The sequence below is a fragment of the Peromyscus maniculatus genome, chromosome 1 (genome assembly GCF_049852395.1).
Source record: "Peromyscus maniculatus bairdii isolate BWxNUB_F1_BW_parent chromosome 1, HU_Pman_BW_mat_3.1, whole genome shotgun sequence".
Lineage (NCBI taxonomy): Eukaryota > Metazoa > Chordata > Mammalia > Rodentia > Cricetidae > Peromyscus > Peromyscus maniculatus.
This window is the reverse complement of record NC_134852.1, coordinates 128,520,127-128,539,612: the sequence shown is the minus strand read 5'-3', so window position 1 is coordinate 128,539,612 and position 19,486 is coordinate 128,520,127. Positions and strand designations below refer to the sequence as shown.

Here is a 19,486-nt window from a genome sequence, read left to right as displayed (position 1 = left end):
CAGAAATAATAAGTTTTAGCCGGGCGGTGGTGGCGCACGCCTTTAATCCCAGCACTTGGGAGGCAGAGGCAGGCGGATCTCTGTGAGTTCGAGGCCAGCCTGGGCTACCAAGTGAGTTCCAGGAAAGGCGCAAAGCTACACAGAGAAACCCTGTCTCGAAAAACAAAAAAAAAAAAAAAACAAAAAAAAAAATAAGTTTTAAACAACTCATTATAGTGTATTATTCTAATTCTTCTATTATTATTAGTGTTGGTTTCTTATTGTGCCTAATTTGTATGTTTGGCTTTACTGCCCATAAAAACACATAGAGAAATTGTGGTGGGTATTGGCTTCACTATTACCCGTGCTTTCAGGCACACATTGAAAGTTGGACCATATCCCCCATACTTAAGTGATAAAGGGGTACCAATACACATTGACACCTGACTAGATAGTTCTGTCCACTAATTTTCTTGTCACTATGACCAAAGACAAAACTTAGGGAGAAGGGTTTTTTCTTTTGGCTCACAGTTCAGATGTGTAGACTATCATGGCAGGGACAGTGTGGTGGCCGGAGCAGCTTGGTCCCTGGTGGCAAATGCTTGGGGCCAGTCACATCACTCCTTACCCTGCACCAGAAGCAGATAAAACCTTCAAGGCCTGCCCCAGGGAATTGCTTCTACCAGCTAGTCACCACGTCTCAAAGGTTCCATAGTCTTTCCAAACAGCACTGACAGCTGAGACCAGTACTCAGACACACAAGCCTGGAGGGGATGTTCCGGATCCAAGTCCTGACAACAGTCAACTGGAGAAACGCAGCAGCAGTCCTGTGTCGGAAGTCACCGTGATTTGCATCCATCTGTTAAAGCATTAACACCCTTCTGCAGTCTCTCCTGGAGACATAGACTCACATCTTGTACGCTGGTGGCCGTAAAGTGAGCTTGCCCCCTTTGGCAATCAATCCTCCAGTTCATGTTGACTGTCAAAGAATATCTTCCTGTTTCTTGAGCCGACTATCCTACCTCAGGGTTTTATTGAGAAGGATGTAATCTTTAAAAAAAAAAAAAAAATCCTAAGTATTCCATTTAGGTCATTACAAGTAACTGGGTGGGGCTGGGTGCCTGGGAAGATTTCTCAGCTGCACAAGCATGACTAGATCCCCAGGACTCATGTAAATGCCCAGTGGGCATGGCAGTACACCTGTAATCACACTGCACAGACAGTGGATCCCCAGGGCAAGCCAGCTAGCAGATTAGCTGTCCCTGTGAGCTGTGGGTTTGATTGAGAGATCCTGTCTCATTGAATAATAGAGAGGGATTGAGGAAGACTCCCTATGTCAGCCTCTGACCTACACACACACACACACACACACACACACACACACACACACACACACACACACATACATGCGAGCACGCAAGCACACACACTGCATACACATGGGAATGCACACATAAACATACCACACACAACTAGGTATCTGTCAATAGCAAAATGGTTATAATCCAGTGTAGAGTAACAGACTACATTGTTAGATTAAAGCTGATGCATTGCTAGGTCATTACAGGAAAATACATGTGTTTAAAGTTCCCTACAAGGAAATTTCGGAATCTGCTTGTGTCCTCCAGGCAGCTGTGTAAATACATGCCGGTGTCTTGATGGAGGTGGGAGGAGAAAAGGACATGTTGATGAAGTGTGTAAAATGCTGGGTTTTTTTTTTTTTTTAATGTAGCTTGTAAATACAGAAGTGTGTTTTTATGTTGGATGGATTTTGCTTTTTTTTTTTTTCTAATCATTTTCTTTAGAAAGGTTGCTTATACAGTAGATTAGGAAACAAAGACTTCTCCAAGGCGGTCCAAGTGAAAGCAGAGGAGGCCCGCCAAGCAGCTGTCTTTGTGCCTCATTAAAAGTTGTGTGCACACTCGCAAAGCCCTCTGCAAGGTAAGCGTGAGCAGAAGGAGCATTTAGAAGCACTTCAAAGAAAGCTGAGAGGAGAGAGCCCAGCTCTTGTTTCCCCAGAAAATGTCCTTTGTCCCAGATGGTTTTCTTTGATTTCCTTTTTATTGATTAGAGCTTGACTGTATTCAAAGGCTGCAGGAGAGGATTTGCGGGTTGTTTTTTTTCCCTGGGTGGAGAGCTACAGCATTTGCACATGTAGGCTGCCAGAGAGCTGGCAGAGGGGGCTCTGGATTCACTTGTGTAATTTACAGATGGTCTATTTTGGGTCTCCCTAGCCCACCCCACGTGGCACTACTCAATTAAGCTCATCAGGCTTCTATAAAAAAGGAAATGAGGCTTGTTTATTTGTGACATCGCCTCAAAGAGGGAAAAGGGAGAAATGATTCTCTAGCTCAGTTTCCTCCTCCCGTCTCCCTCCAGCCTCCTAAGGTGGGGAAGGACAGGTGTGTCTTGCTCATGTCCTCTCTGGGATGGTGATGTGACAGCGGTTCCATGTCCATCTGGGGCCTGCAAAGCTTGTTCTCAGGATCACCCAGACTGAAGTGGTATCAGGTGCCATGAGTGCGGCTTGACTTACAGTGCAGTCACATTCCCACAGATCCACTGTGAATTAAAAGCATCGAAGCTGAAAGCATCTTTCACCTCCCTGCTGCAGCCTGCAGCGTCATTGTCTCCCATTGTGGTGGAAGAGTGGTCCTCAGTGGGGTGCTATTGGGTGGTGATGGGGTCTTTAAGATGGGACATAGGGGGAGGTCTTTAGGTCAAGGGGATGTGCCACCAAAGAGACCCTGGACCTCTTCTCCTCCTCTCTTTTGCATTCCAGCTGTTCTGTGTGGTCCAGAGAAGGACCTGTGGCAGATCTATGGTAGTCATGCTTTGGGTTTCAAATGAGTGTTTATTAACCACATAGAAGGCATAGAAACAGCAAGTGCAGGTAAGCAAAGGCTGTAGGTCAATGGCAAGCCTTCAAGTCGGGTGCTTACAGCATCTGACAGGGAGGCCTGACAGGACAAACAAGGGTAGCACCACCAGAGCTCACAAGTGTCCAGCAGAAATACACTGGGGAGGAAGTGGTCGCCTGGGCCCCCAACACTGCCCCTCTGTGGCCCCGCTTCTGGCTTCCCTTCCCACTGCAGGCATTTCCATACTGTGGGATGAACAATAGTGACCTCTGTTGGAGATGGTTTGCCATCTCACTGTTCTCAAAGGCAGTGTTTTAACCCCCCAACTGTTTGCTGCTCTCTTTTCTCCCTCTTATAGAACTAAGGGTAGCCTGCCCCAAGATGGGGATCTTTGGAGGATACTTTGAGACCAACATGACTGAATCTGAAATAGGGGGAAAGTGCCTGCTTCCAGAGCTGGCTTCTCAGTGAGCTTGAACAACACATGACAACTCACCAATATTTCACCAACCATGATATAAGTGGTTTTGTTCTGCTGTGAACTCCCACATGACATATTGCCTCACCGCAGGCCCAGAGCAAAGGGGTCAGCCTATGGTGGATGGAAACTGCCATAAACCTTTCCTCTTAATAAGTTGATTATCTCGGGCATCTAGTTAGAATGACGGAAATGCTGTGTAGCCTTCCAAACATCACAGTTTAGTAGCACAGAACACCTGTGGACTGATATCTCCCCTTGTCCTTTCATGGCTGGTGGAAGTCATACTCACTGCTCATAACACTGCAGGAGAGAAGCACACATAGCCCCAGCTCAGGCATCAGCATACAAAATTCAAAGACAATGTGGAAAAAAGAAATCCCAAGTTAAATCATTGTAAGTTAAAGTCTATCCATATCAGCATGCCACGTGTGTCCCAGGATAGCTATGAATGTGGCCTGACTCATTTGTGAGTGATAATGTCATGCCAAAATTTCAAAAGATTGGACACTCTCGTTCTATATAGGAGTAGACAGATGGGCATTGTACTGGCCTTTATGGGGAACATGAAAACATCTGGTAAGGACAGAGTGCCACAAAGGATATAAAACAAGGCTGCATGATGGAGGGACCAGGCTGGTTTGATGGGAAGCTTAGATGAGAAGGTGACATTTGAGATTCCCTGGAAACTGCAGGACTCCTGCACTAGCCATGGTCTTATATTTTTCTTCTTTGTTCGTGTGTGTGTGTGTGTGTGTGTGTGTGTGTGTGTGTGTGTATGTGAGTGTATGTGGGAGGTATGTATATGCATGTCTGTTTGGACATGTTGTACACAGGCCTGAGGAGGACATCCAGTGTCTTGTCCTGCTCCATTATTCTTGTCCCCATTCTCTTGAGACAGGGTCTCTCACTGAACCTGGAGCTGGGCTGGTGGCCAACAAGCCCAAGCCATCGTCTCCCCCCCCCCCCCAGCACTGGGGTTACAAGGCGGGCATGTGGCCACGCCCATCTTTTTTTTACATGAATGCTGGGTATCTGGACTCAGGTCTTCATGCTTGGGCAGCAAACACTCTTACCCATCTCCCCCGGACCCCAACTTTCTAACTTCTCAATAATTCCTCTAGAATTGTTTTTCATACTCTTGCCCCTAAAATATACATCTCTCTTATTTGAAATAGAGATGGGGGTCCCACCTACTTCTGCAGGGGTCCCCAGCAGATACCTGTTCTGCCTTCATGGGAAGACATCCTTATCTTTCCCGCTGACCAACCCAACCATAACAACTTGAAATTGCCTGGGTGAGGTTATTTAGGAGAGTTAAGGTTATAAAGGAGAGTCTTCATTTATTTTTTAAAATCTAATCTATTAACTATCTCAGCTGCTTTGTCATGAATAGCAAGTTATTTGGAACTTTGTGTTATGAAGTTTAGGAATTCAGGATCTGAGCAGGAAAGGGCAATGGGACTGGAAGGAAGGACTCCCAGGTTCTATCCCATCCGTCAGGGTCCAACTTCCTGCAACATTTCTCTACAACAAGATAAGCTAAACAAAATTCAACTCACATCTTAAGACCCCAGTTCATCCTTCTCCAGGAAGCCGTGGTGGCCGCATCCTGCTGAGGCTAGATCAAACTTCAGGCTCTCTAGTGTGCCCCGGGCCTGATGGTGCCCTCTTAAACGGAGACTAAGTTCACATAACATTAATGTGGTCTTTTTAATGTCTACCGTCCATTGGCATTGGGAGCCTCAGTGGTGTGCAATCATCCTTTCCACCTAATTCCAGAACATTCCGTCACTCAGACAAGGCTGTGCATCCGTGACGTGGTTACCCTGCATTGCCGCGCTTCTCAGATCCCGGAAAACACCACTGGGCTCCCTGCTGCTGTCACTTCTCTTGTTGCTATGGCAAAGAGTGGCTTGGGGAAGGAAGGGATGCTTGGCTCATCGTCATGGAGGGGACGGCGTGGTGGCGGGAGAGAGGGGCAGCTGGTTACATTGCGTCTGCGCTCAGGGAGGAGAGCAACGAGTTCTGGTCCTTTTTCTGTTAATTCAGCCTGGGACCCCAGCCCGTGGGATTCAGGGTGGGTCTTCCCTCCTCAGGTAGACATCCCCACAGACACACCCAGGAGTATCTCTTAGGCAACAAAACCAGTCTGTCAGTCAAGCGGACCCTCGAAGTTACCCACCACAGTTTGTACGTTTGTGTGTTAATGGGATCACACAGCACATGTCTGTGTCAAGCGTGTTTTCCACGTCCATCTGTGTCGTGTGTGTCAGTGCATCATTCCTTCACTTACACGTTTCTAATTTAGAGTGTGTGTGCACATATGTGTGCATGTGTGTTCGTGCATGTGCACACGTACCACAACCCATGTTTGGAGGTCAGAGGACCGCTTTCAGAAGTTGGTTTCTTTCCTCCCACCGTGGGTTTCAGGGATGGAATTCAGGTCCTCAGGCTTTCGTGGCAAGTGCCTTTACCCTTGTTCCTTCTTATGACTGAAGAACATTTGATTGTCTACATACACCACAGTGCGTCTCCATTAACGACGGACGCTGTGCGGCCTCCGCCTGTGGGCTGCTGGGAATAGCACTGCATGAACATCTGGCACATTTGCTGGGTTCTCTTCTCTGTGGGTTCGGGTTGTCATTGTTGTTGTTTTGAGACAGGGTCCCTCTCACCGTGCAGCCCAGGTTGGTCTTGAACTCATGAGCCTCCTGCCTCTGCCTTCCAAATGCTGAGGTTTCCCCCACCTAAAGCCTGGCTCGTGGGTAAGTTTTTGTGTGGAGATCTGTTTTCTCTAGTAGCAGAATTGCCGGATCCCATGGTGGCTGTGTGTCAAAATTTTGTATGTACGTGTATATGTGTACATGTGGGTATTGCGTGTATACATGTGTGTGGTGTGCATGCACATGCATATGAAGTCCAGACATCAATGCAGGGAGTGTCCCTCAGGCACTTGCCACCTGATGTTTTGAGACCAAGTTTCTCCCTGAACCTGGGGCTCACCCATTGGCTGGGCCAGCTAACCAACAGGCTCCAGGGGCCCACCTGGGTCTGCCGCCCCAGCGTTAGGATTACGACCAGTGCCATCGGCTGCCTTTTACCTGGGCGCTGGGGATCCGCATGCTTCCTTAGCAAGCACTCAGCCGGCCGTGCATCACCTGACTCCAGCGTTGAGACTCTTGAGGCTCAGACTGTTGAGAGTTTTACATTTCCACCAGCTATGGCCAGGGTTCCGATTTCAGGACATCGTTTTCTGCTTTCTGCTTTTGTGTATGTGTGCACATGTGTTTGTGTGCATGTGGGAGTGCTGAACAACCTGTATGGAGATAGGAGCCGGTTCTCTCCTTCTGCCTTGTGGGTTCGGAGCTGCCTTGGTGGTATAGTCATGGGTTCATCCTGATGGTAGCCATGTAGATAGGCAAGCAGATCCTGGTGCTTTGACTTTTTTTTTTTTTTTAAACCTCTTATCACCCAGTAGACTGTGCTTGGCTTGCTGCATGTCTGTGATTGCCCCTTCACTGTCAAGAAGGTCGTGCAAGATTAAAGACAGGAGCTGAGCCTGCACCCTCCCCATGTCATTCGTGATCTGCACCACATGGTTTGGATGGATTCTTTCATTTGTAAAGTGGGAGCCTCTGGTGTGGCTGGAAGGACGGAATAGCAGCCACACAAGGGACTGAGCCTATGTTGATGTCTTACTGACAGCTGCCTGTAGTGGTCATGACCGTGACACCCCCTGGGCTGAGGATCCAGGAACTATTGAAAGAAGCTTGTCAAATGAATCATCAAGCGCTCTGTTCAGTTAGCCTTCTCTTTAGTTCCCACTAACCATCCCCCGGCTGCACATTGATCACTCCCTGATGAGCAAGCAGGAGAGCAGCTGGATCAATGCGCATATTTCCCCGGGAGGCTGGGAGTGGACGCTGTGGATCTGGTGTGGGGTGGGCCTGGGAAGAAGAGGGAACAGTAAGCCTCAAGCCCGCACAAGCAAGAAGCCCACTTAAGGCAAGAAACGACTAGAAAGGGGATGAGTCCAGGAAGCTGCCTCAGAGGGTCCATTTGGCAGCCTAGATGAAGGAAACAGCAGGCCTTTCTGCTCTTGAGGGTGTCAGGAAGGGCTCAAGAGGTCCCTGGGTACCGAGGTTCAGGCAATGGTGTCCTGTCCCCTCCCACTTCCTTTGAGAATGTCCAAGGCTGGGCAGACTCCCATGAGGACAGCCACTGAGCAGCTTGCCATGGCCCATGGATGTCTCTAGAATCCAGCTATGTCCCGCCCCCAGCCATCTTACCCTTCATTTTATTCTTTAAACACACCAAGTTTATTCTTTCATGTTTAGGCAGCTTGAGTGACTGAGCTATTAATCCCTCCCAACCCCAGTTCCACCCAGAAGGAAGGCATCAGGAGTTGAGAAGCTTGTAGATCTTAGAAGGAGTGAGGGAGGTGTTGTTTTGGATTATAAACCTGGCAAGAGGAAAGTTCCTGGAGACCAGGATGGCTTCCCCTGGCCTGAGCTCCTGTGGGGTCTCAGCCAGTCTTACTCACTGGAAAACAGATGCACCTGCGGGGTCAGATGCTAAGGATGCTGCACCCTCCAGGTCCCTGAGGACCAGCAGGAGGCCACATGCAACCATGTCAAGGGCCCTGGGCTTTTCTTATGTCCCAGGGTACCTAGTTCAGCTTTCCTGCCTTGAAAATCTGACCCTCCAAGCCAGGGCAGAAGAAACCTGAAAAGACAAAGGTAACCAGGGGACATAATGACAAGAGCAGGTCTCACCAAGCAGGTAGTGGATGGTGTTAAGGAAAAAATACCCAATGACACTTTTTTTTCTGTCCTGAGGTGGAACCCTTACACTTGCTAGGCAAATGCTCTACCACTGAACTACGTTTTCAGCCCCTCAGAGATACTCTGTGTGTGTGTGTGTGTGTGTGTGTGTGTGTGTGTGTGTGTGTACACATGCACATATTTGTGGGTGTGCATGTTTGTGTGGGTATGCACTTGTTTGTAGGTGTGTACATGCTTGTGTGTGTGTACATACTTGTGTGGGCATGCACATGTTTGTGGGTATCCATGTTTGTATGTATACATATTTGTGTGTATATGGCTGTGTGCATGTTTGTGTGCATGTGTCTTCATGTATTTGTGTGTGTGCCTTGTGTACATGGTTTTAGGTGTGTACGTATGTGTACATGTTTATGGGTACACGTGTGTATGTGTACATATTTGTGTGTATGTGTGGTATGCATGTTTGTGGGTGTGTACATTTGTGTAGGTATGTGGATGTGTACATGTTTGTGGTATGCATGTTTGTATATACACATATTTGTGTGTATGTGGGTACGTACATGTTTGTGTATATATATTTGTGGGTGTGTGCATGTGTGTGTGGGTGTGTACATGTGTGAAGAGTATGGACATGTTTGTGGATATAGATGTTTGTATGCGTACATATTTGTGTAGGTGTGTGTGTACATGTTTTCTGTGTATTTATGTATATGTGTTTGTGTGGATGTGTATATGTTTTGTGTGGGTATATGCCAAATATTTTTCTCATTCACTCTCAACCTTATTTTTTAGACAGAAGCTCTCACTGAACATAGAACTCACCAGTTCAGCTAGGGTGACCTGTCTGCCAGTGAGCTCCAGGGAGTCTCCTGTCTCTGTGCTTTCCCAACCCCCATCACTGGAGTAACCATGTGCCACCCCACCCAGATTTCATGTGGGTGCTGGGGGCCCAAAGCATGTCCACATGCTGGTGCAGCCGATGCTTTCCAGATGACACTTTAAAGCACAGGCAGTCAGGCTTTAGTCAGGACCGCCCTGATGGCATCAGGAGCACAGCAGTGAGATTCTGTAGAGGGGCAGAGCTTGGGCTCAGTCCTCACCCAGGACAGTGGTGGAATATTAATGAGGGTTGCCTCCAAGGGAAGAAGGATTCTGTCTAATCAGCCTTGCTGAAGACTGGCCAGGCGACTGGGAACGGTGGAAGAGGAAGACTTGAGATTTGAGAACTCAGATATTGACGGCAGGGGTTTGGTACTGGCAAGAAGGCTCAGTGGTAAGGGTACCCCCAAAACTACTAGGCAAACAAATAAAATATGATGAAAAAAGTAACAGGGCAGGGGGGCTCTTGGTGAGTGAAGTGAGCAGGCCCTTTTGTAGAACTGGTTTTCCACAAATAGGTACACAGAGGGGCCCACCACTATAGTCTATCCAGCAAAGACTCTGTCGGTCACCAAATGGGAACGTGGGCCCAGCACTAGCAGACCTTCCTGTTCATCAAGCAAAGCAAGAAATTCTATTTTTTAATATGAAATACTTGGTCTTTAAAAGTACATAATAGGGCGGTGGTGGCGCACGCCTTTAATCCCAGCACTCGGGAGGCAGAGCCAGGCGGATCTCTGTGAGTTCAAGGCCAGCCTGGGCTACCAAGTGAGTTCCAGGAAAGGCGCAAAGCTACACAGAGAAACCCTGTCTCGAAAAAAAAAAAAAAAGTACATAATAATTAGTAACTGTCTGTCTGAATGTGACGTGAGACAAATAAAATACGCCCATGGGTTGCAAGTTTGAAATCTGTAGCTAAGTGTGAGGTTGTTTCTTGTTTATAGGTTAACTTGATCCAAATAGGAATCTGGTCTTGTTTTGTGTTTGAGACAGGGTTTCACTCTGTAGCCCTGGCTGGCCTAGAACTTCCTTGTAGACCAGCTTGGCCTCAAATTCATCAAGATTTGCCTTCCAAGTGCCTCTCAAGTGCTGTGATTAAAGGCATGTGCCACCATGCCCAGACCATATAGGAATCTTTTTGTGATAAACATTGTTTTAGAATTGCCACTTGCCATCAGTTTGCTGAAAGGGGTAGAGAATGTGAATGGATGCATGCATGTATGCATAAGTAAGTAGATGGATGGGTGGTGAATGGATGCATGCATGCATGTATGCATTAGTAAGTGGATGGATGAGTGGGAGGATGGATACATGCATGTATGTATAAGTAGGTAGATGGATGAGTGGAGGATGGATGCATGCATGTATGCATAAGTAAGTAGATGGATGGGTGGAGGATGAATGCATGAATAAGTAGATGGATGAGTGGGAAGATAGATGCATGCATGCATACATAAGTAGGTAGATGGATGGATGGGGAATAGATGAAACATCTTTAGAGATACATTCTGAAATATTATTAATAAAATGGTGTATGTCTAGGGGCTACTTCAGAATCATATATGGGGTTGAATGAAGATGTAGAAATTTAGATTGACCATGAGGTAATCCTTGAATCTGAGAGATGGCATATATTGAGGTTCCTTGGTCATTTTTTTGACTTCTCATATACCTGGATGTTAACCGTACTAAGAATGCTTATTTTAATATCCTGATCACCTAGAGATGCCTGTGTGGGGATAAACAGATAAAATTACATCCTACTTGGGACTTAGTTTAAAACCTTTAGCTAATTTTTTTATAAACAGAGGTGAGTATAGATAAAACACCATTTGTCAAAAGTTTATAATTAATACAGTTGGGGAGTGGGTAATGGAGAATGATTCACTACTCTGAAGCAGCTGACTTTTTTTTTTTTAACAATTTCTTAAACAGATACATGAAATTGAGGCTCTCATTTTCTAAGCAGCATGGATTTATCCTAAGTGTGATAGCCCAACATAGAGGGAAGGGGTACTCTTTGGTAGGAGGAGTGTGCTGAGCATGGTAAGGGATGGGCTCTGTAGTTAGTTATGGGTTAAGAGTGGTACCTTTTCCAGGTAGCACTCTGCTGGTTCAAGAGTCTGCGATCATTTCTCTATCTAAACTACTTCTTTCCAGTTGTGTGACTTTGGACTGAGTCTCATTTTCACCATCTACTAAATGAAGTACGTAGTGTTGCCTCTTGGACTCGTCATGAAGACTCAGTTGGGTGTTACATCCAAAGCACTTAGCACAGCACTTGGCCATCACTTCTGTTGCTGTTGTTAAACTTCCTAAGAGCAGAAAACACTTTCTGAGATAAACAAGAAAATAATTGGATGCAAAAACTAAAAGAAATCAACATGGCTTAGTCGGTAAAACACTTGTATTCCTGATGATCCAAGTTCAATCCTCAGAATCCCCATAAAAATGCTGGGCATGCCAGCACATGCTTGTAATCTCAACATTGGGGAGGCAGAGACAGGAGGATCCCGGAGGCTCAGACAGCCAATCTAGCGTAGTTGATGAGCTCCAGACCAATAAGAGATCCTGTCTCAAAGGAGGTGGATGGCATTGAAAGGATGATGCCCAGGTTTATCTGTCCTCTGACTTCTATGCAAACCCATATATGTGCACACATGCATACATACCCATGCACAAGAAAAAGCACAAGAAAGAAGCACCCACTGTTGATTGACCCACCGTCAACCACTCGGTTATGAGTTTTGGGAGTCAGCCTCCTGTATAGGGGACACCAAAGGGAAGAAACTAATGAAGCAACCTTCTGGCGATTTTCTTTCCTGCAGAATGAAGTGGAGCTGGGCGAGCTGCTTCTGTCTCTAAACTATCTCCCAAGTGCTGGGAGACTGAATGTGGACATCATTCGAGCCAAGCAGCTCCTGCAAACTGATGTGAGCCAGGGTTCAGGTATGGCACAATCCTAGTATCCTCTACATCTTTAAGGGGTTCTCTGTTGTTTGAGGGACCCAGTTTTTTGTGTCCTGGATGCTATTTAAGGTAACATAAGGGTGGGCAGCATCTATAACTAGAATACTAGTTCAAAAAGAAAAAAATAAATGATTAGCTATGTCTTAGGATGAAACAGGTCATCATGGGAACCTTATCACACCTGTGACCAGGTACCATAACTTCTGAAATCCATCTTCTCTTTGAACTTATTCGTCACTGAGAAGTAACTTGCTTTTCCCACATCCTATGCCTGTAATGCAGATGTTATACTCTAGGTGGCGATAGCTCACAAGGTGGGCCCAGCCTGAGGGATTTTTTTTTTTCAGCTCATGTCCTGTGTACCATAATTCTTTATAAATCTCAGCTCTGAAAGCGCTATTTATTTTCAAGCAGAAACCGGTTCAAACACATTTAACAAAAATCCCAGATTCCATTCCATCTGTGTGTAGCTTCTTTTGTGACAGCCTAGGATGCTATTGTAAATGAAGCCGTGATCGCTGGGCTCCCTCCCTTCAGCTCAGTGGTAGAAATGCTGCTCCCCCGCCCCAGATCCAATGGCCAAAGGAAGTCGTTTGCAATGAGGTGACAGCCGAATCTAGACTGCACCCTGAGTTCTCAAAAGCCACACTGTAAAGCAGAGGCTTCAAGATGGCTGGAGGAAGGAACACGGCAGTGGCTAGCGCGTTCCAGCTCACCATAATGGAGAGGCAGGATGCTGAAGCAGAGGGAAGCCAAATTGCCTGCCGCAAAACGTCTGTGCTGTTTGCAAAGATGTGACCCTGAGAAGTTACTTAACCTCTGGATATCTCAACTCCTTCATCTCAAAAATTGTATAATGATAGTATGGGTTGCTTAAATATTTAAATTCAATCACCTGCACAAATCCCTTTCTAACTATAAAATGACCAAAGCATGACAAGTCTAATTCTGCCTTTGCTCTTCTCCTGTGTATGAGCTGTGAGCCCATTGGCCTGTAATGGCTTTCTGCTTTTGGATTGCCTCCAACCTGGTTCTGCCTCCACCAGCTAGACCTTGAGCAAATCATCCCTTATCTTTAAATCTTCGGTTTTTCCCATTTATAAAATGAACATGATGCCTAAAACATGGGGAGGAGTTCAATAAGTGCTAGATGTGTGGAGGAAGAGGAAAGGAAATCAGCAGATAAGAAGCTAGATGTGGTAACAGAACAGTCGGATACATGGGAGAATGATTAAGTGAAAGCAGGGGTGGATTGATGCCTGGATTAGTAAATGGATGAGCGGTTAGATGAGTAGGTGAATCAGTGGGTAGATAGATAGAAAAAATAAAAACAGCTCAGTAGTAGAATCCTTGCCTAGTGTGCAGGAGGCCCTGGGCTCCATCCCCAGCACTGCAGACTATATAGAGATGGGGAGGGGGGTAGATGGTTACCCTGTTACATAGATAATTTGGGTGGAAGGATGGATGCATGGACAGATGGATGGGTAGATAGAAGAATGGTGAATGGTGAGTGTATTAATGACTTGATGGATAGATGGGAAATAGATGGACAAAAGAGTAGATGAGTGCTTGTGTAGATGAATGGATGAATTGGTTGAGATGGGCAAAAAGTGAATGGATGGATGGATGGATGGGTGGGTGGGTGGGTGGGAGAGTGGGAGAGTGAGAGGAAGGCTGGAAAGTTGAAGGGATAAGAGATGGTAGATTATGTTTCCTCATCCCCAGTATTCTACAATGTTGTATCCAATCCTCAGACCCATTTGTAAAAATCCAGCTGGTACATGGACTCAAGCTTGTGAAAACCAAGAAGACATCATTCTTGAGAGGCACAATTGACCCTTTTTACAATGAATCCTTCAGCTTCAAAGTTCCCCAGGAAGAACTGGAAAATTCCAGCCTAGTATTCACAGGTAAGGTAACATCCTAGACCCTGAGGAAGCTCTGGTAAGGCATGTTCAACTTGTTGCATAAAAACTGAAGGCATGTAGAGCGAGTTAACGCCTAAGAATTTGGTGTCTGATGTTCAATTACCTAGATTTGAACTAACTTCCTATCCAGAAACTTGGACAACACCATGGACTATAAACACAATTGTTATGTAATTGCCAGGAATCTAACTCAAGCTAGATTCCTTGAAACTGCCACTTAACTACCCTGGGCCTCAGTTTCTTCAGCTATAAATTACGGATAATATTAGCTCTTGTGTTATATAGGTTTACTGTGTTGAGTAAATGATTTATGACCCTTGAATAGTATCTTATATATATTATGTCAGTTTTGATGGTAATGGTGGTGGTCCTGGTGTTAGGGATGGTAGTGGTGGTGATTATTCAAGTTGCTGGGTTTAATATAAGTATAGAAGGCTGGGTGGTAGTGGACCACACTTTTAATCCCAACACTCTGGAAGCAGAGTCAGGTGGATCTCTGAGTTTGAGGCCAGCCTGGTCTTCAGAGTGAGTTCCAGGACAACCAGAGCTACACAGAGAAACCCTGTCTCAAAAAAATTAAAAAAAAAATAAAGTGAGGTCACCTAACTCAGAAAGGACAGTTGTAAAAGGCATGGAGAATATAATATTTAAGAACAGGTGTCATGTGCCACTCTGGTAAAATTTAATCTACTTTTCTGGGACACAATTGTGTTTGATTTTAGGGGTTAGTAGTTTTCTGTTACTGCATAACAAATCACCCTGAATTTTAGTAGCATAAATAAGTCATCACACATTGTGTCATAGTTCCTGTCACTCAAGAGCCTGGGCCTGGAGATGGGGTCAGAGCTCATGCTAGAGTGCTTGCCTAGCACATATGAGGCTCAGGTTCAATGCCTAGCACCATACAAATCTGGTGTGGTGGTGCCCACCTGTAATCCCAGCACTCAGAGGATCAGAAGTTCAAGGTCAGCCTCAGCTACATAGCAAGTTCGTAGACAGCCTGGGCTAAATGAGACCTTGTCTTAAAAACAAAACAAAAACCAACTCTGGCAGAGTTCTGATGTGCTCTGTGGTTCTGGCTGGCCTGACATCTCCCCCCAGGAGTCCTGTTCTGGGACAACTGGAAACTCTGTTTGGATATAGTCTAAAGTCCTTGTCTCCAGGTCTTTCATGAACACTTGCCCTGGCCAAAATCTTTATGAGATGCTGAAGAGATGACTCAGTGGTAAGAGTCCCCGCTGTACTAGCACGATGTTCAAATCCCAGCACTCGTATAAAAACCACGCATGGCTGCATGAGCCTGTTACCTCAGTACTGGGGGCTCCTTGACAGTGGCCATCAGATTCTCAGGGGAATAAGGAGGCAGATGATAATCACCCTCCTCTGGGTTTCACATACACATGCACCAGTACACACACACACACACAGAGAGAGAGAGAGAGAGAGAGAGAGAGAGAGAGAGAGAGAGAGAGAGAGAGATGAGATGAGATTTTCAAAGAATAAATTGAAAAGGACATTTTTGTAGATATTCATGAATTCAACAAGTATGTATTAAACATCTTCTCCCTGCCCAGACACTGCTTCCAAGTGCTAAGGACAGAGCAGAAACCCAGTTGATCCCATCTGGGTCCTCGGGGTTACTTGGCCTCTTTATAGCCACCACAGTACTACTTACTGTTCTGAAATTATCAGTGAAGGTGTCTGGTTCTTCACAAAAGAAATGCAAGTGTGGAGAAGTTTGTACTTATTTGCAGAGGGTTTCAAAACCCTTAAATCTCACATAGTTATTCTGTAAGAAAGAAATTTCAAAGTGCAAGTGTACACACACACACACACACACACACACACACACAGAGAGAGAGAGAGAGAGAGAGAGAGAGAGAGAGAGAGAGAGAGAGAGAGAGAGAGAGAGAGAGAGACCCACCTCTGAGGTGACTGTTTTCAGTTGGGAAGCATTGTCAAAGCTCTATCAGAAAAGGTCTCTCTCTGTCTCTCTAAATTGCATTTACTTATTTGTGTGTGTATATGTGTGTGTGCACTTGATATCATGGTGTCTTGACTGAGTCCGTTCTCTCCTTCCACTGTGTATGTCCTGAGGATCAAACTGAAGTTGTCAGGCTTGGCACTTGACCCTCTGAGCTCACTTGCCTGTCCAAGACCTGTGCTCTTGACACACACATAAGATGTACTTAACCATACAAGCACCAAGGCTCGTGCCCCTTAAGGCCAGCACCGTGGCAAATGTTCACTCTGGAGGAAGTTGACATGGCTCCCCATGCCAGGATGTCAAGGTTACTTACAGCATCATCAGGGAGCTTGAGAATGCAGCCAGTGGCCATGCCTCATCCCCAGAGACTGGACCAGAGTGCTGGGACTGGGTGTCCACAGCAGGTCCTCACCATAGTTTTGCTGCCAGGGTTTCAGTCAGCCAGTCAAATGAAGTGCAAAAACACTGAATGACCAGTCGGCGGTGGCGCACGCCTTTAATCCCAGCAGAAGCAGGTGGATCTCTGTGAGTTCGAGGTCAGAGCAAGATCCAGGACAGGCACCAAAACTACACGGAGAAACCCTGACTCGAAAAACCAAAAAAAAAAAAAAAAAAAACCAAACCACTGAATGGAAAATCCCACAAATCATATCCACGGAACCTGGAGGGCAGTATATAGATGTAGTAAGTATTTTAGTTTATTATTGGCCGCTGTTCATCTCTTACTCTGCTGTATTTATAAGTTAAACTCCATCACAGGTATAATACAGAGTTGGTACTGTGAGATGTTTGAGGCATCCACTGGGCCTCTCAGATTGTCTTCCTACAGATGAAGAGGGTCTACTATATACATAAAGATATTATAAAGTACCTCTAGATATTTCTAATACTTGGCTAGGGTACAGAGTCACAGCTAAGAGTGGGAACTACAGTTGGTTGGCATTTTACCCACAGGGCTCTGGCTAGTATAGTAGCAGAAATGTGGATGAGTGGGTTTGGATCTAGACAAAGCCACAACCCTCTCATGCAGCTCCACAGGTCTCTGACTTCCTTGATTTGCTGTTTGGGGGGGGGGCAGGGGGGGGGGAGAGTGCTATTCCCTCCAGGCTAAGGATCCGAGTTCCAGCCCAGCCCCATGTTTCCAAACACTTCTCAGGGAAAGTCAGGTTGATCTGCAATTTAAGCATTTGCTGAGACTCCTTGGGGAACCCTGTAATTAGCCTGGGGGCTGGGCATTCTGAGAAGTTTCTTCTCATGGGGAGGGAGGATTCTTCCGCCTGCAGGCAGTCAGGTGATTAAAAAAAAAAACAGCTGGGTTTAAAAAGAAAAAAGGAAAAGGGAAAATTGCTTTCCCACCCTTGAAACATACGGTTTAGGGCCTTTCTGGAAAATCCACCAAGGTCCTGCGTGGAGGGGAATGTGAATTGGCCACAGAAGTGATTGGGAGGGAGGAGGGAGGAGGGAGGAGGGAGGAGGGAGGAGGGGCAGTGTGGAGGAGAAGGAAGAGGAGGGAATTGAGGGAAAAGGGAGGAAGGAACTGTTAAGAGAAGAGGAGGCGAGAGGAAGGGAAGCAGGAAGAAGAGGGAAAGGGAGGAAGGGACTCAACTAAATATTCAAGAATTTAGAAGTAGACCTCTATTGCCATCCACCAATTCTACTTCTCTGTGTAAAAAGGGGGCAGGGAATCTACAGGAACCGAAACAGAGACCCAGGTGTCTGTGTCCCTGTGTCCTCAGCAGCAGCATCCACACAGCTAGAAGGGGAACCACCCAGGTGCTCAGTGATGGACAGTGAAGGATGCAGTCTCTACTCTTAACTTTTTTGGGGGCCCGCCACTCAGCTCCCAAATAATCACATGGAGGCTTATTCTTACTTATGAATGCCCAGCTGGCCTTAGCTTGGCTTGTTTCCAGCCAACTTTTCTTAAATTATCCCATTTACTTTTTGCCTCTAGGCTTTTACCATTCCCTATTTCTGTGTATCTTTTCTTTCCTTCTTATTCTGTGTCTAGTTGTTTGGCTGGGTGGGTGGTCCCTAGCATCCTCCTCTCCTCCTTCTCTTCTCACTCTTCTCTTCTCTTTTTCTCCTTCCATTTATTCTCCCTGCCTGGCAGCTCCGCCTATTCCTCTCCTGCCTAGCTAGTAAACAGTTCAGCTGTTTACTAGACCAACCAGTTGTTTTAGACAGGCAAACACAGCTTCACAGAGTTAAATAAATGCAACATAAAGGAACTCAACACATTTTTGCATCATTAAACAAATGTTCCACAGCATAAATGAACATTTTCAACTAATATTCTACAACAGAAAGACAAAGAGAACCTGGCCTATCCAGACCATGAAATGCCCATTAAACCCCAAAAGGAAGCTCTTTGGATGCCTGCTACAACATGAAGCTTGAAGTCATGTGCTGTAGAATAAGCTAGCCAGAAAAGGATGAGCATCATACAGATCAGTCAAAAATCTATGAGAATAGGGGTCTCTGGGCTTGAAAGCAGGGTACATAGGAGTTTTTAATGGTAGAGAGTTTCACTTTGGGATTATTATTATTATTATTATTATTATTATTATCTAGTCTTGGCATGGTGTCACACTCCTGTGTGACTCCCAGGAGTCAGGAGATGGAGACAGGAGCATCATGGGTTCAAGGCCAGCTGGGACTATGTAGTGAGACCCTGACCCTGACAAACACCTGTTCAAACATGGACTCGGGCAGTGCGTGTTGGTGTACACCTTCGATACCAGAACTCAGGAGGCAGAGGCAGGCAGATCTCTGTGAGTTGGAGGCCAGCCTGGTCTATAAAGTAAGTTCTGGTACAGCCAGGACTACACCAAGAAACCCTGCTTCAAACCAACAACAACAAAACCCATGGGCTCCAACAGCAATTATGGCTTCTATCATATCAGGGCAGTACATGTCAAGGATTGTGTGTTAAACAGTGTTTAAAAAATGTATCTTTTAGCCAGGCGATGGTAGCGCACGCAGGAAAGGCACAAAGCTACACAGAGAAACCCTGTCTCAAAAAAACAAAAACAAAAACAAAAAACAAAACAACAACAAAAAATGTATCTTTTATGTGTATTGTGCTGCTTTGGTGTTTGCTTGGTTTTTGTTGGAACAGAGTCTCAGACATGCAGAGTAGCCTCAAACTCTGTAGGTGAGGCTGACTGGGATCATGGGTGTAAGCCATGATCCCAGTCAGACTTTGTGCGTGCTAACTGGAATCTCTACCAACTGACAAACATCCTCAGCCCTGTTTGTTTTTTGAGAAAAGAGCCTTGTTATGCAGCCGCAGATGGACATGAAACTTGCTGTGTAGACCAGGCTGGCCCCCCACTTGTGGTGATCTTCCTGCCTCTGCCTCCCACTAGGAGCCTCCATGCTTGACTTACAACTTTTTAACAAAGGAAAGAAATGCAGTTGGAGCCACATAGACTGTGAGCACTTTAGGGACGTGATTGGATGCTGATGTGGGTCCCTAGTGGGCCATCCTCCTCCACTGCCTGGAGGGAATGCAACCCAGCAGTTAGGGCTCTGTCATGTTGGCACTTTGCTCCCAGAAAACCTTCCCAGCCTCAGTTTCCTCATCTGTAAAATGGGGGTGCTGGCATTTCACC

The 19,486-nt window shown here is 46.0% G+C and overlaps 1 protein-coding gene across 3 annotated transcripts in view; it reads left to right on the top strand.

Moving 5' to 3' along the window:
• Syt17 (synaptotagmin 17) overlaps nucleotides 1–19,486 on the top strand; it is a 72,536-nt gene that overhangs the window by 28,811 nt on the left and 24,239 nt on the right. For all 3 annotated transcript variants that reach the window (XM_076550845.1, XM_006985686.4, XM_016004115.3), the window contains 2 exons: nucleotides 11,813–11,933; nucleotides 13,709–13,864. In XM_076550845.1, the coding sequence (XP_076406960.1) occupies nucleotides 11,813–11,933; nucleotides 13,709–13,864 (277 nt within the window). The remainder of the gene's footprint in view (nucleotides 1–11,812; nucleotides 11,934–13,708; nucleotides 13,865–19,486) is intronic.